General features: G+C 50.8%; 1 protein-coding gene across 1 annotated transcript; it reads left to right on the top strand.

The window, feature by feature from the left end:
* The first annotated feature begins 4,983 nt into the window (after window positions 1-4,983).
* CA6 (carbonic anhydrase 6) lies at window positions 4,984-13,679 on the top strand. The gene is made up of 9 exons (XM_026074057.1): window positions 4,984-5,041; window positions 5,812-5,994; window positions 6,948-7,087; window positions 9,447-9,590; window positions 10,024-10,090; window positions 10,704-10,861; window positions 12,097-12,220; window positions 12,467-12,565; window positions 13,057-13,679. Exons 1-9 carry the CDS (start codon window positions 4,984-4,986, stop codon window positions 13,677-13,679), a joined length of 1,596 nt encoding a protein of 531 aa, XP_025929842.1.
* The last annotated feature ends 1,796 nt before the right edge of the window (window positions 13,680-15,475 follow it).

Raw genomic sequence — 15,475 nt, 5'->3', positions numbered from 1 at the left:
ACTGCGCTGTACCATGCATATTAAAATAAAAGTCAGAGCTGATATTAAAAATACCACTGCTCTGTCGTGTATCCTGCCCAATTTTTTTTCTTTTCTCTCTACCTTTAAAGCAAAATCAAAGCCGAGCATCCCTGAGGCTATGGGATATCCAGCTGGCAAGAATTTCCATGGGAATCTGGGCTTGATACCAGTTAATCAAATACTCAGAGCGCTCTTTTAAAATACTATATTTTTTTCTCCGGGGGCAGTTGCATGGCTAACGGGGCGGGCACCGGGGGCAGAGAGTTTGGGCGACATAAAGCCGTCACAGCTCGTGACACCCCCCGAAAGGCCAGCACGAAACCCCTCTCCTCCGGCCGCGCTTCGCCGCCGCTGTCCCCGCGCTGGGCACGGCGTGACGATCCCGCGGCTCGTGTGTGCCCACCCAGCTCCGACCCGAAACGGGCGGCGAAAACCCCTTTGCCTTGCGTGTCTCTGCCCCCGCAGCCTTCTCCCTCCCCTCTGCCGTCACGCGCAGCGCTCCGTTAGCTGGGGCGAGGAGGGGCTGCGGGAGCGACGGCCGCGGCCAGCCGCGTTGAGCCGTCCCCGCTGCAGCGGCCGGTGCGGGRGTCTTGCGCTGCCTCTCGAGGGCATCCGAGACCCTCGCTGAGCCGGTCGCTCCTGACTGTGAAGTACCACTGCTGCCAAGAGAAAATCAAGGCCACGAGCTGACGAACCCTCAAGAAATCACATTTGCTGCTTAGGGTTTTTTAGAATGGAAGTGTGAAAAGCAGTTTGGGTAACACCGGCAACGACTCGTTCGCTTTCTGAACGCGTGCGTGGTGCTTATGTAAAGCCCGAGGGTTAGCGAGCAGGATCCTCCTGCCCGGGCACAGGCAGGAGGGATTTACGTCTCCTCCACGCTGTCCTCCTGCCTTAGAATCCACYGCGTTCCCGTGGGAATCGCTCGGGGCGGCTGCTGCCTTCCCGCCCCTCGGCACAGGCCGCGTGCCGGGGCGGCGAGCCGGGAGCAGCGGTGGCGGGGGCTGCAGCCGTCCCCGCTCCCGCCGCCCTCCCTGGAGGACCTGGCCTGCCGCAGGGCTGAGCGAGCGGTTGCGTGTCGCGCCGGAGATCCCAACATCTAGACCCCTGGAGCCAGTGTTGGACGCGGCTTCTCCGCCCCGTGATTTGTTCCCTTATCTTCTGCGTCTCCCCGTTTGCTTGTCGTCACCGCTGGCGCCCCGGCTGCACCGCCGTCCCTTTGCTAAACGCTCCGGAGCATCTCGTTAAAGTCGCATCTCTCCCACTGCACCACTGTATTTCTGGATCCGCGTGCCGGCTTGTGCTCAGAGACCCGTGTTCGCGCCGCCCTCGGAAGACGAAAGCGCGGCGGAAGGGCTCTGCGCGACTGCGGCCGTGCGCCAAGGCTTCGGACCGGACCAGACCGGACCGTTTTGCGTTTGGCCACTGGATGTCACAGCTGCTCAACGCACGCYGCGGCCGGAGCGAGGGGGAAGGTGCTTGCCGTAGCTCTGGATTCACAGTGGTGGAGGGTGAATCTAGCCAAGCAGGTCAAAATATCGCGTTAGAGGAACGAGGCCTGGAGGGACTGTGCGAACTGGAGAAATGAATTCTAGCGCTTGTCCCCATCTGGCTGCTGTGGTCTGTGTGTGTAGCCTATAGCTCCTTGAACCTATAAGGAACTGCTGATGTATGTAATGCCTTATGCGGGAGGAAGGCTCCTTCCTTCTTATTCAGCTTGTAGATGGAAATTTAATACTCAAATGCATTTAAGGAGTATAAATAAAATTACTGTTATGCCATATCTCCAAAAACAACTTCTTATTAAGTTATGCAGGCGAGGATGATGCTTTCGGTGTAATTTCTCCTGTGTCTTGCTGCCGAAAGTGATGTCCTGTGTGTGGAAGAGGTACCAAATAAGTGTCATGAACCTGGAGCTCTGACGGCGTCGCAGCTAACTTGAAATAACGGAGACGTGTTTTTCGGATGTGCTGAGCACCCACAGCTCCTGCTGGTGTCAAGTGAAACCTCACAACTTTAGCATGTTGAAAAAGCGCTGTGTAAAACTAATTCACTCCCATCTCCTGGCACCAGTGCACCCTCAAATGGTTTTTGTTTCAAAGGTTTGTGCGGCCTACGCTGGCTGACGAATAAAGCACAGGCAAAGGAAACAGCTTGTTCCTGAATAACCTCCACCGAAACTGCTCCTGCGCACCGGTCAGGGTGCCAGGAGGGATGCGCTGGTGCAGAAGTGACCCCTGTTTGCACCCCGCGTGCTGCTGCGTGCAATCCTGGAGTGTAAACAGGTATAAATCCTGAAATTTCTCCCTCAGCTAATTTCAGGCCGTATTTACCCAACTGGATACACAAGGATTATGAACTGCATTGCAGGGCATGTTTGATTAGTTTAGTTCTTACACAGTTCAGTGCAACTGTCAGAATAAATGACTTCTTTGGAGGACGGGGGGAAAAATACATATTTGGTTAATTAACTCAATATCACAGCAGTTCCCGAACATTAAATACACACTGCACAAAACAGCAAACCAGGAAAGGCCTTTTAATAATAACAATTCACTCACAAAGAATAAAATTAAGAATAAAAAACTGCTTCTGTCCTTCTGCACAGCCCAACGCTAGAAAGCTGAGCTTACACGAGGTCTGTAACTCACCTATGGTTGTCACTGCTGCACTGCCGTTATTATGTACATTGCTGCTGAAAGTGATTATTGCAAATATTATTGCAAGGGGCAAACAGAACATTGCAAACAGAAGCGCTGAGATTTCGCTCGTGTGAGCTGTCTTGCCAATGCTGCCTGTCACCTAAAATCAGTAGCAAAACCGTACTGCATTTGGTGGAGGCGGCAGCTCTTCTCGCTTCCAGGCGAAAATCCTGTTCCCGGGGGAGATTTCTGCTTCGCTTTTGTTAGGAAAGCCAGGGTTTACTGGTTGGGAGGCATTGCTGGTTAGAAAGGGATGTCGGTGGTGTGTCATTCTGAGCAGGCGGGAGAAGGGGGAAGGTTTTGCAAAGGGAATGACATTTGCATAGTAATAGGGTACAAAAAGGCAGGCGGAAGATCTGTGGTCTGTTCCCTCCTCTGCCAAGTGACTTTTACTGGACCTTGGGCAATTATCTGTTCGGACCAAAATTTAAGGAAATCAAGCGCTTGAAGATGTACAGAGCAGCTACTGAAATTCTCGGGAGCATCCAGGCACCTCTTAGTTTAGGTTTGAGTTAGATCACTATACGTTTTTTAAAAAGCCATCAGGGTGCCTGCTTATATCTTTCAGTGGTCTAAATACTCTTTAAAAGCTCTGAATTCTCCCCAGGGTTTCACATCTCTCACATTCAAAACCAGCTTTTCAGGGGCTAGGGAGGGCGGTGAAAGTCAAACTCTGAAATACCGGGCTTATGGGTGTGGAAGACTTAAATCTGGCCTCAGAAGTCTGGTTTGCAAAGGAGCCGAGTGCCCACAAATTTCTCTGATGTCTACTAAGACTGCGAACACCCGTTGCTTGGGAAATTAGTCCCAAACGCCTTCTGCCTCGGCTCCTTCCCACGCGCAACGAGGAAACACTCGGCCACCTCCAGGCTGGGTTTTGGGATCCGCCTTCGGTGTCCCCGCGCGCAAAGCGCTGCTTTGCAGGCCCTCGCGGCGAAGCTTTTCCTCCTGCTCTTGGGGGGGAGACGGGGCAGGAGGAGCTGCCGCCTCGCTAGAGACTCTTCTCGTGATGCAGCACTGGGCTGCTCGCTGTTAGTGAAAGGTCTCCACAGAGCAGCTGATTTATTCCCGTTTACGGATGACTGTGCATCTCGGAAGCGATTCCCTTCGGTGCCAGCCCTTTGTACCTCTCCGTGGGGCTGGGACACGCTGTCAGAGCTGGCAGAGAAAGGGGGTTCAAACGACGGGGGAAACCTTTACAGTGCCTTAGAGTGAAAGCTGCCCTTTGGATGATCCTGGAAGGAAGAGCTTTAAATACTGCTCTCTCCTTATTTTATTGTCCTATCCCACGCAGCAGAGACAGCAGAGAAGTGCTTATTGGTGTATTGATTCATCTTGTGAAATTTTAGTTGATTCTTAATTATTTCAGGGAGCTATCTGCAGAGCTAGTTGAAGCAAACAGAAATCCTTTCACCGTCTTCGGTGGGCTGGGGATCAGGCTAAAACAAAGGATGCTGCCGCACAGATGCAATGCTGCAATTAACACCCTCAGTTTTGGGCAAAGTTCTCCCTGGAATTTCTTTTGGCCAGGCTGTCTGCATCACCTCAGCCCCCCGTATTTATTCAACGCCAGGAAACAAATACCTGCAAGCTTAAACGAAATAAAAAAGAAATAACTAGCAAATAGTAGCAAACCCCCAGTTGTGGCCACGCTTATGATAATTTGAAAACTAGAAAGACGATGAACTAACTTTATACCATTTCCTTTTTAAAACAATCACTTCTCCTTCCAAATGGTCTCTGCAGGATTTGCAGCCAGAGTTCAGCAATTGCTTGAAGCTTCTCGCCTTAGCTCTAGCTTTGGCTCAGGCAGAGACAGCTCTGAGATTTATCAATATATTGCAATTGCGGGGGGCAGGGGGAGAGGACTGAAGAAAGAAGACAAGGTTTCTGCATTGATTGTCAGGCACCGCCACGACAGAGATGGCATCAAACCTCTACTCAGCCCGAAAGCTCCAAATGAAGCACTACGGGGAGTACGAACAGCCTTGAAAGGTTTGCATCCTCGAAGGGAAAGCATTTGTTAATAGCTCAGCATCACCCAGACCTCTGCAGGAAGGATTGAATTTAGGGCTAAGGAGCTTAGAGCCGCAGGAAAAAGGGCAGGAGCCAGCATGCCAGATCTCCCAGATATTTGCTCCCTCCATAGGTAAGCGCAGGAGGCTTTTAATAGTAAACGCTTACAGAGGCAGTGAGCACACGCAAGGAAACCCAGGGCCTGTAGTTCCCAGTCCCACGTCAAACRTTTGTGTCTGAGCTAATGACACCAACAGCAAGAGGAGCTGGTATTAGCRCTCAGCCCGAGCTAATATTCAACCGTAATGGGCTATTAAGTCTGGCAGCCTGAAGTGGTACCAAGAGCTCAGAGCAGCTGACCGACTCCTGAACCAGGACCTCCAGGACCCGTTCCACCAGCACCCGGCTCGCCAGAGCAATGAATCACTTCATCACCGCTTGTCGGGTGTAAAAAAGGGGATTCCAGGAAGAGGCACGGCACTGCRCTCAGGAGGAAGAGTGTTTCTTATCAATGAACACTCACCTGGGACATCAAAGTCACGCTAGACCACTCCTAGCCCAGAGGACATACAAGAGCTTTTTATTTAAATTGTATTTACTTAAGTAAATGCCAGTTATTTAAATCATTTCCCCCCTATTCTTCTTTTGGTTGCTCTCTCTGTAATTAAGAACAGCTAATTTCCTCCCCCTGGTCAGAGACTTCCTGGCTATGGTCCCAGTCCTGTTCACTRTTTGCATTGCTAAAGAACCTGATTCCTCAGCTGGGGAGGATTTAAATCCCAATTTCTGCATAAACACTGCTTCTCCTTCAGGAGAGGTTCRGTCTCCTGCTATTAGTGGGCTATTACTGCAATGCAGGTTTCTGGTGTTGCAGGACAGTTGTCTTGCAGACACAATAATACACATTTGCACTCCAGGGAAGGCAGAGCARCCTTTTATTGCTGCTTTTCCTGGTGTTACAATAACCAGACTGACACGATTTGCTGGCAGGCGAGGAGACTTTTCTGGCTCCTGCGCTAAGAGCAAGCTCCCACCGCGTTGCAGCAACCCCGTCCGCTTCTCCCCCACGCAGAAGGAGAGCTGGATGAAGAGCACTGGGCAAAGCACTTCGCCGACTGTGCCGGCACGCACCAATCTCCGATCGACATCCGGAAGAAAAAAGTGACCCAGAGCCGCCGCTTACCCCAGCTGGAGCCGAGCGGTGACGAGGGGCCCTTGCAGGGGAGCGTCACCAGGACCAACAAGGGTCACTCGGGTGAGGCGGGGGCACCCTCCACACTCCTGCCTAAAGGAGGAGCGGGCTGGGACACCGCYGCGGACCAAGGAGCGGCCTGAAGCGGAAAGCAGGGCACGCGGTTCGGGAGTTTATTCGGCCCCGCAGCCGCCCCAGCTGCCGGTCGCCTCTCTGCCAGAAAGGGGAATCTCTCATGCACAAGGCAGCAAGCGCTTCCTCGCTGTCTCAGCCCCCGCGTGCATCAGGCGTCAGCAGCCCCACGTCACGGCCGGGTGCACGCGTGGGTCCCCGCTGCACAGACGGCTGCACGCGCAGCATCCGGGGCCGCACCATCCGCCGCTTCCGTGACAACGCGGGATGCTGCCAGCCAGCCCTGCCCACGAATAGGCCATCAGCAGCACAGCAAAGGCTTCGCGTTTCTGAAATGCAGATGTCGTTAATGGTAGGCCTTTCCTAAAACCCAAGCTTTTTATCTGCACGCTTTGTTAGGGACGAGTTCAGGTTTCTGCACATCTTAGCAGGCTGAGTCCTGCAGCCTGGTCAACGGGAGAGAGGGGGGACTTTCCTGCTGGGACACCTGATGGAAGAAACCCTTGAATGTGACAGCATCCCGCTTTTAAGCTATAAATTGGGCTGTGAGGTGTCCCCGGAGGTTTCAGCTGGGCGCTGCAGCATGCATGCATTACACTGTTCGGAGCGTACAGGAGCCTTGGGCGCAGATATGTATTTTCCCAATACACAGAGGATAAGGGAACACCTCCTCCATGCTCATCTCCGCACTCTGCCGTAGCTAGAGCGTTAGCACAAACCTTCTGCGGTCAGGCGAGGGACGCCAGGCCGAAATGGGGCTGAGCGAGCCAGGCCTTGCCTTAGCGGGAGGAAGCAGGAGGAGCAGGCGCCCCAGGAGGATGGCAAGCTGGTGACACTGCAGGAACAGATCATTGACTTTTAACCGGCTGAAATGCTGTTCACAGACAACAGGCACAAGCCAGAGGAGAATCCCTCCCTTGCAGTCAAAGGGTTGGTATCTCAGCCCTCGGGAAGGGAAGCTGCAGCGCAGAGCGAGTTAAGCGTTGCTTTTGGCCACGCAGACTCTCAAGGCAAGGCTTGTCGTGTAGGAGCTGCTGGGTTCTCCTGCTGCAGTCTGTAATTCATCGCCTAAATAATTCATCAGCCGGTGCTGTTGGGATGATGCTGTCGGACTGCAGATGAGCAGCAAGAGAAGAATTGCCTGATAGCTGCTGGAGTTTTTGTCTAGCAAGTGGAACATGAGGAGTCTGGTAGCTCTCTAATCCCGCATGACAGCCCTTCCTTCCTCCCTGTTACGGAGAGAAAGAAATATGGAGCGAGAGCRAGGAAATGAAGTGCTGAAAGACATGCTGTTTTCAGAGAAAGACTGTTGTGATTGTATTTCTAAAAATCGTAATGACTAAGTGCTCCTGTTTATCTCCCGGACAGGCTCAACACTTAGTCAGTCAGAATTTCTCACGACAGCATTGCTACCCTGACTGCCTACAAATTAATTCCTGCAGGTTTAGCTTTCAGGTCTCTGACTGCACACATGTATTTTCCTGTTCTCTTGTTAATGTCAAAACGGTGATTTGCTAACCCGGGGAATTTTAATAACGCACAATGGCAGAAGGACAGTTCTTATTCACAGCTCCTGTGAAGTCAGGCTAGATTTTCCCACTGACTTCAGTGGGATGGAACAATATGTCTCAAGGGAAATCTTCCACTGGGTTACATCGGAAGAGGCTGAGGAGACCTGAAAGGGAGAAGAGATGGATTTATCAGCAGGGATCTCCTTACAACCCTTAGGATCTATAAAACGGACATCTCACCCAAGAAACTACTGTTCAACTTTTTCTCTGCAGCTGTAAAATTACCCATCTAAATCCCACATAATACAGCTTATTTGCACCAGTGCAGAGGGTCTGCATGAGGAATGTGCCTACATCTATCACATCTGTACAGTCACACTCACATGGACCACCTTAGGTTAAAGAAACCTCTGAGATTTGGTATTTGCCCTTTTATTTTAAGAGGACTGTCCTCCAAGAGGCAGCGAGGACACTCACAGCTCTGAAAGATTACTGTTTCACCGATGCAGGCTGTGCACGACTTCCTCCAGTAGCAGATTTTTCCTAGAAGTGGGACCTGAAGCGTCATTGCCCTTGGAGGCCAGAGACGGGAGCCCAGCTTGCTGCAAGCTGCCGAGCGGCGACGGACAGCAGTGCGAGCCTGAGAGCAGAAACGCYGGGGAGAGGAAGGCGCACAGTCGCAGTCGGATTCGCATTGCATGAGCCAGGCTGGCTTTCCGCTGCCTGGCAAAACCTTCCAGCCCACAACAGCAACACTTTCCACCCGCTTTACATAGAGTGACATAAGGTGAAAAGTACCAGCAAACTGGACTGTTAGTTAGCCCTAGGCTTTCAAAGTATGTGCACAAAATACCTTAGGGAAGCCTTAACCTTCCCATAAACTCAGAAAGTAGAAGCCATAATGAGGTGCTGGGGGAGGTAAATAACCCTCATTATGGAAGGCAGTCAGCGGGGATCTACATAAAAAGTAAGGCAGAAGTTTATTTCCCACTCTGGAATCTTTGGGGTGCTACAAAGAAACTCATTTTCATCTTATCTGCCTGTAAATAGTTTATAAATTCTTATAATAGTTTAGAAATTCTCTCCTCACAAACACAAACCATGACTAATAAATAATACACTGTTACATTTTGAGAAAATACTTGCTGTTTTTTATAACGTGCTCTGGGCTTTCATTAGGATGAGGCAATTCTGTTTTCAGTCTTAGGTTTGGCGTATTTATTAACATAATATATGATTTGTGGCAGTACAGTAGCAGGAAGACAAATGTTCCGTAGTCCCTTTGTGAATGCTCCTTGGCAAAGAGAAGCAAAGAGACTTGTCTCCACCAAACCTCCAAGCCCTAACGCGGTCGTTCCAGATTTACAGGGTTCTGGCCCAGCATGCCTCTCCCTAGAAGATGCAGTTTCCAGAACGCTGAGAATTGTGGTGACAGGTTAGATGAGGCCAGTTGCTTTTTTCAGCTCTGCCTCCTATTTCTCCACTGGAAATAAAGATGCTAATGAATCTGTGCAGAGCCCTGCAAGATGCAGTGTACTGTGAAAGAGATGAGCATTAGAACACTTCCATTAGTGCCTAAGGAAAAACCTGGAGTCGCCCAGCTGGAAAGAAATCTGCAGACACAGCTAGTGCCTAGTCTTCTCTGTCGGGTCTGGCCTCTCTCCTTCGCGGTGAACAAGCCTGAGGCCAGGAAAGATTTTAAGTACACACCTAGTTTTAAGCTCCAGGGGTTCACCTTGCATACCGGATTTACCCCCCTTAGCAGGGCTGTCCCAGCTTATCGCAGCGGAGGTGTTGCTGGCAGAGAGCACTGCCACTGTGCACGTGCCTGCCTGCACCCATTGCCATCTGTTACCCTGTTTTTCGGTCCAGATCGATTTGCCACCCACCCTGCGCATCTCCAGGGGGCTTCCCGGCCTCTGCACGGCCGTGCAGAYGCACCTGCATTGGGGTGGGCTGGACCTGGAGACCAGCGGCTCCGAGCACACCGTAGACGGGATGAGATACTTCACAGAGGTACCTGCTCGATGGAGGGGCTCTTCCTCCGCGCAGCCGGCTGGAGGGAGCCTTCGTTTGCTCTCTTGCAAGTCTGGCAATGGGGGAATTGGAAGCAATAGCCCCAAAAGCCTGCAGGAAGCAGCGTGGAGCGCTATGGGGAGAAACAGGGCTCCCACGAGAAGGATCATCAGGTCTGCAAATGTGAACGTTCAGTTCTGTGCGATGTAGGAGTGGTGACCAAGGATCCCCGCGGTTCCTCACAGTATTTTATCCTAGATGTATGCGTGCAGCCCTTATCATACCTAAGACTGTCCAGCCCATTAGGAGACCTACAGCAGTATTTGTTCCCTTTATCTCCCACTTCAGTCTCCCAAGCTGAGCAGTGCTACGTATAGCGGGACAGGCAGGCCACTAGTTTTTTTTTTTTTTCAAGTCTCTATGCTGTATTTAGGATGGACACTTCGAGAACACCTACTACAGTGAATTCCTTTCCAAACTGGCCAAAATCAGGTTTGCAGGTAAGCCCTGGGGACGCCGCGCTCTGTTCTTGGTGCTCTCCAAGCCCATGCGTATGTGCGGCGCTGCGGACAGACGTCTTGCTGCCGTGTTACTTACCCCTACGTGGCCGGGCATCCTCAGCCACGTTCAGCCTGTCCCTCTTGCCACCCCTGTCGGCACATCTCCGAAACAGAGCCCGCCCGGCCGGGTGGCACGGCAGATGCTCAGGGCAGTAGCCACCAGGCCCCTGGTAGGTCTGTGCAACACCCTGCAGCGCTGCTAGGGAATTGCTTTTGCGGGGTCTGGAGCCCGTATGCCCCGGTTAGCACGGCAGCTCTGCTTCCCGGCAGGACCGATCACGCCAGGCAGAGCGCTGCCGTACAGGTGCCCACCRCCTCCGGGTCCCCCGGCAACCTCGTTGGGATTGACCCCACGTATCTCCAACGACCTACAGATGCACCAGAAGGACCATCCCCTTCGCTCCATCTTTGCTCAGTTCTGCCCAAAATCTAACACACCAGCGCCCCGCAGGAGCGGTTTGCCAATCCCACCTCTAACGCCGCTCTCGCCTTCCTCTTCTGCRCCTCTTCCTCACCATTAATTGCTGACGTTGCCTCTCTCTTTCCTTTGGAGGTCAATCAACGAAACTCACTTCTCTAGACGTCCAGGCCACGCTGCCAGAAAACCTCTCGCGCTTCTGCAGGTACCAGGGCTCGCTAACAACCGCACCTTGCTCCGAGAGCGTGGCCTGGACCATCTTTGATTCTCCGACTGTAGTGTCGCACACGCAGGTAAGCACTAGCTGCTTACCAGTCACAGCAGCTTCTCTCTCCCCCATACTTTTATTTTTCCTTACAAGCTTCCTTTTCTGTTCTCCAGCGATTCTGGGAACAGCCTGGCAGAGGAGCTAATGGAATATTTCTCATATGGGGTTTTTGAGATAGACTCCTAAGCAGCTAGAATTACAGATGACCATAATGACACAGCGATGCTAGATCACAGTAACGTTCAGTTTCTGTACAGCATGAGTTCAGCTGRTGTCTGGTGAGTGATAACAAATCTCCCTGCTCAGTTAAACTCAACCATACTGAAACACTACAAAAAAAGAGAGACCAGCCAGGGTCAACAAGGCAAAACTGCTGCAAGACAGCTTTTGAGAAAATAGAAATAGAGAAAAAAATAGGTAAGAGAAAAAAGAAACAGAGAAAAGAAAAAAAAGAGCCATTCATGGAATTAAAATAAGTACAGAATAATTAATACTTTTTAGAAAAATGATTTTTTTCTTGTCTACACCTGCATTGCGCAGCTAGAATATATCGTCTCGGTAGTGGCCTGATAGGAGTTTTGGCTGTGTGACAGGAGAGCAGGGCAGGGGCATTACAGAGGACCTTGTTGAGTGCAAGGTCCCGGTGCATAGGAGCAGTGGGGAGCGACCCCAGCTGTGCCAGCAGTCAGACACTGTCACACGGCAGGTTCCCCTTCTCTTCTATCTGCCTTGTCAGGAAGAGGGCTTTAGCAGGGAACAAAGTAACACTGGTAAAATAAGCTTACTAATAAGTCTTGCAGGGTGGATCATCTTCCTTGATGAAACAGAAGCATCAGTAAGCCCTCCTTCCAGGCAAAAAACAAGATAGAGAGGAGGTTAGAGTAGCGGAGGATCACAGTGCATTTGCATTTGACACTAAAAAAAAAAATTCATTTCAATGGAGGGGGAAAAAGCTAGGAGGCACTTGGGGGGAGCAGTACACAACAGAATAATTGCTAAATCTCCATCATGCGTACTACCAAGCAGGCATTAAAGTAACTTCCTTCAGACAAAACATCTTCATCGTGAGTTAGCTGATAAGAGCCCTGTTCTTCTGTTCCTTTCCCCAGCTAATACTCCTTAGAGTTCTCCTGCAAGATCTTGATTCGAGGCTCTATAATAAATTGCTAGGTTTAATCCTGAGCTATAGGATCTGCACCACRCTTTTAGGCAAAATTCTTGACCCTGTTGCCCTCCGTAATAAGGCTGCGTCACTCACAGATCAGCCTCCTGGAGAACACCTTGCTGGACCGGCAAAACAGGACCCCGCGGAACGACTGCCGGCACGCTCAGCCCCTCCACGGCCGCGTGGTGGAGGCCTCCTTCAGAGCCACGCTCGCCCAAGGTAAAGGGGGTCAGCAGGCTGGACTCGCGCCTTTGCTGGCGAACAGGAAACTTGTTGGGAAGGAGTTAAGCTAGACATTGCTTAAGCTAGGAAACCCGGGACTGTCATCCCCCGGAGCGGCAGTGTACCTGCGCGGCACGTGGGGATGGTCCGTTTGCCCCCTTGCCCGCTGCCAACACACCCGGCATCTCGTGATGCAGCGGTGGCTGTAAGCTGTGCGCCAGCCCTCTGTCCGGACTGCTCTAGAAGAATGCCATCCAGAGGAATTCRAGCTCAGGCTGGAGCAAATCCAGATGCAGCTCCGGGACGTGAAGAAAGAGTTACTGAACAGAGTGAGCCAGATTGGTAAGAAACATGTGTCCGTGGAGTTGCAGGTTAAACTCCAGGCTACCTCCCACCTCCTCTAAGGGTGAACAGCCCATGCCCTGCTGCCCTAAGTCATTAACAGTTTTGGTACTGACACATACAAGTAGAATTTGGTTCCCAACCTAGGCCAGATGGAGAAGTTTCATGAGTCACATCTGTGCTCTCACACAGACTGCAGCTTTGCAGTCAGGAATTTAAGCTCACAGTTCCCCTAAGATAAATCGTTGTCTCCATTTCACACAGGATGACAAGAGAGGGAGGGAAAGAACATGATTTTCCCAAAGCAATTCGGCAAGAGAGCTAAATTTTTTATTATTTCAAGCTCATTTGTTGTTGGCACTACAGATGCCAGTAGCTGCAGCTAAATCAGCTAAGACTGCCGCAGTCCTGTCAGTTGGCATGGGTGTATTCTGCAGGACTTGGTCTGATCCATAGACATGGGAGGAAATGTAATAGCTGACTCTCTTTGGTTCTTTCAGGTGTTAAATCTAGCACTTTCCCAGCTTTCTACTTCCCAGCAGAAAACATTGAGAGTTACGTGAACATTCAGCCCCACCACGACATGACTCTCCAAGCCTTCACCTTATGCTTTCGGACCAAAGCGCAGAAGGCTGGCAGTCAGACTGTTCTCTCCTGCTCCACGCAGCAGAGGGATAACGAGCTGTGGGTGACTGTGGGTACAGATGTGGGGTTGGGGATAGGAGGCCATTTCATCAGCTTTCCTCTGCACTACAAGCCAGAGGACTGGCTGCACTACTGCATGGCGTGGGCCTCCCAGTCTGGGACGGCAGATCTATGGCTCAATGGAGCAGTGGGTAAAGCCAAGAGTATCCGGAAAGGGTATGTGACASAGGCTGGAGGGACACTTGTCCTGGGGAAAGACAGACACACTCTTCTTGGGACCTTCTCCAATGGCTTTGCAGGGTGGATGACCCAGGTGAACCRGTGGAGTCAAGTTCTCAATGCTGCAGATGTTCGGGCACTTGCACCATGCAAACCAGGGCAATTGAAGGGAGATATCATAGCATGGGGAGAGACTCCCATGACCCTCCTGGGGGGARTGGTTCTGGAGTCTGACACCAGCTGTGAGTGACATCCCTCCCCCCCCCCTTTTTTTTTTTAAGGCAAAAAAGGAATCCAACACACTTGCTGGGAAACTTGAGAAGGGAAGCTTGCTTGCTCCATATATTTATTTTTGATTAAGTGCTTGTCTCTCCTTCTGCTTTGTATAGGTTCACTAGGCACCTACTCAGTGCTCTAGGTTTTTTCCAAGAAGGTAGTTGGGGGTGAGGCCTCCATCAGTGTGACAGAGGGAAGGATCAGAGCAGAATGCAGCATGCTCCAACACCTTGCACTGTYGAATCCCTCCCAGGAGGTTGCTTTAGGGCACCTGAGACCCTACAAAATGAAATGCCCCATGCATACCTCTTCCTCCCACACACCAGAGAGCTACTCTCCTTGGTCAAAGGAACCCCCTTTTCAAGCAAARTTTCTCATGCATCCTTTCCCTGGTCTCAATTTCTCACCATCCCTGCCTGTCTTCTCTTCTGTGAATGGATGTAGAGACTGARCAGGGAAGCAGCATCTTTTTTCAACATGTGTACAGCACAAGAGAAGTTTGAGGGTAGGTATGAAACTCATTTCCTTCTGAGGGTACAGAAGTACATCACGTGAAGAACTATCTCCATCAACAATACAAAGTCAGCACCAGGCTGTTGAAGAATTCTGTCTTTTCCCCCCCCCAGAGGGCAGCAGCCCTGCACAAACATTAATTTAATTGAATTTCCCCATGTTAAATTATGCTGTAATTAACCCTAAAAACATTAAACCAATAAATATTTTAWGAAATCCTTCATTTCTTGTGTGCACTATACTTTCTTCTGAGAGCCAGCACTAGTTCTCCAGACTCACAGCTTTCCCAAAACAATTCAGCCTTCAGGTGGAGCTGTGCCCTCAGAAGACACGTTAGAAGGACCACTAGACTTTCAATTTTTTTGTTTGTTGTTGGAGTTTGGAACAGGTTTCAGACACCTGAGAGCTAAGCTCTTTGGAAAACTCCAATTTCAAGCAACTCAATACAAAAGCCCCAAAACAGAGGTACAAAGATACAGTGGCCACAGTTGGAAACAGGCCACAGAACTGCAGTTATTGCACTGGAATCAGCCTGAATTCAACCCCAGCAACACAGCAGTGAGGTTCTTATGGCCTTCAGGACAACATACCTCTTGGGAAAGACTGAGCTCCAGCTGTCACAGATACAGAGAAAGGATATGGGGGTTATTAGGGGATGAGGAGAGGGACTGTTGCTCTTTGTCAGCTGAAATGTAAACACCAGAGAGGGAAATGAGCCATTTCCCAAGACTGGGGTGGCACAGGAACAAACAAGTATAAACTGACTGTGAATAAGCATCAGCCAGAATCCAGAGGAAGACTCCTAGCCACAAGGAAAAATCTCTAGAAGGACCTTTCAGCAATAGTTGAGGACTAAATTTGATTTGAAGGACACAGTCTGGCGAGCAGGGCAGGGGTGATATGCCTTCCCAGTTTTACAGTCCTGTAAAGCATACAAAAGGAGGACAAGAGTTGACAGGATAAACACTGTTATCAGCCCATCTAACAAARCGTCTCTCAGCACAACTGATTCTCTCTCCATCCCAGAGAATACCAAGCAGCTAAGGCTTGGCATCACTCATGCTGGACCTTCAAATACCTGAATGGCAGGTCCTCAGGGGAACAGAGTGCACTCCTTGCACATGCCTGACCAAAACCCAGCCCAGGTGCCAGCTTGTCACCTGAGATGTGTCAGTTAGGACCCAGGGACGTGTACATCACATTGTGACATAGGTTCCTCGGTCACAGGAATTGAGCTGGCTGAGGACACTGTCCTAT

This window comes from Apteryx rowi, unplaced genomic scaffold (assembly GCF_003343035.1).
Source record: "Apteryx rowi isolate R43461 unplaced genomic scaffold, aptRow1 scaffold_38, whole genome shotgun sequence".
NCBI classification, from domain to species: Eukaryota; Metazoa; Chordata; class Aves; order Apterygiformes; family Apterygidae; genus Apteryx; species Apteryx rowi.
The sequence above is the reverse complement of the archived record's forward strand: the minus strand, read 5'-3'. Positions and strand labels throughout refer to the sequence as shown.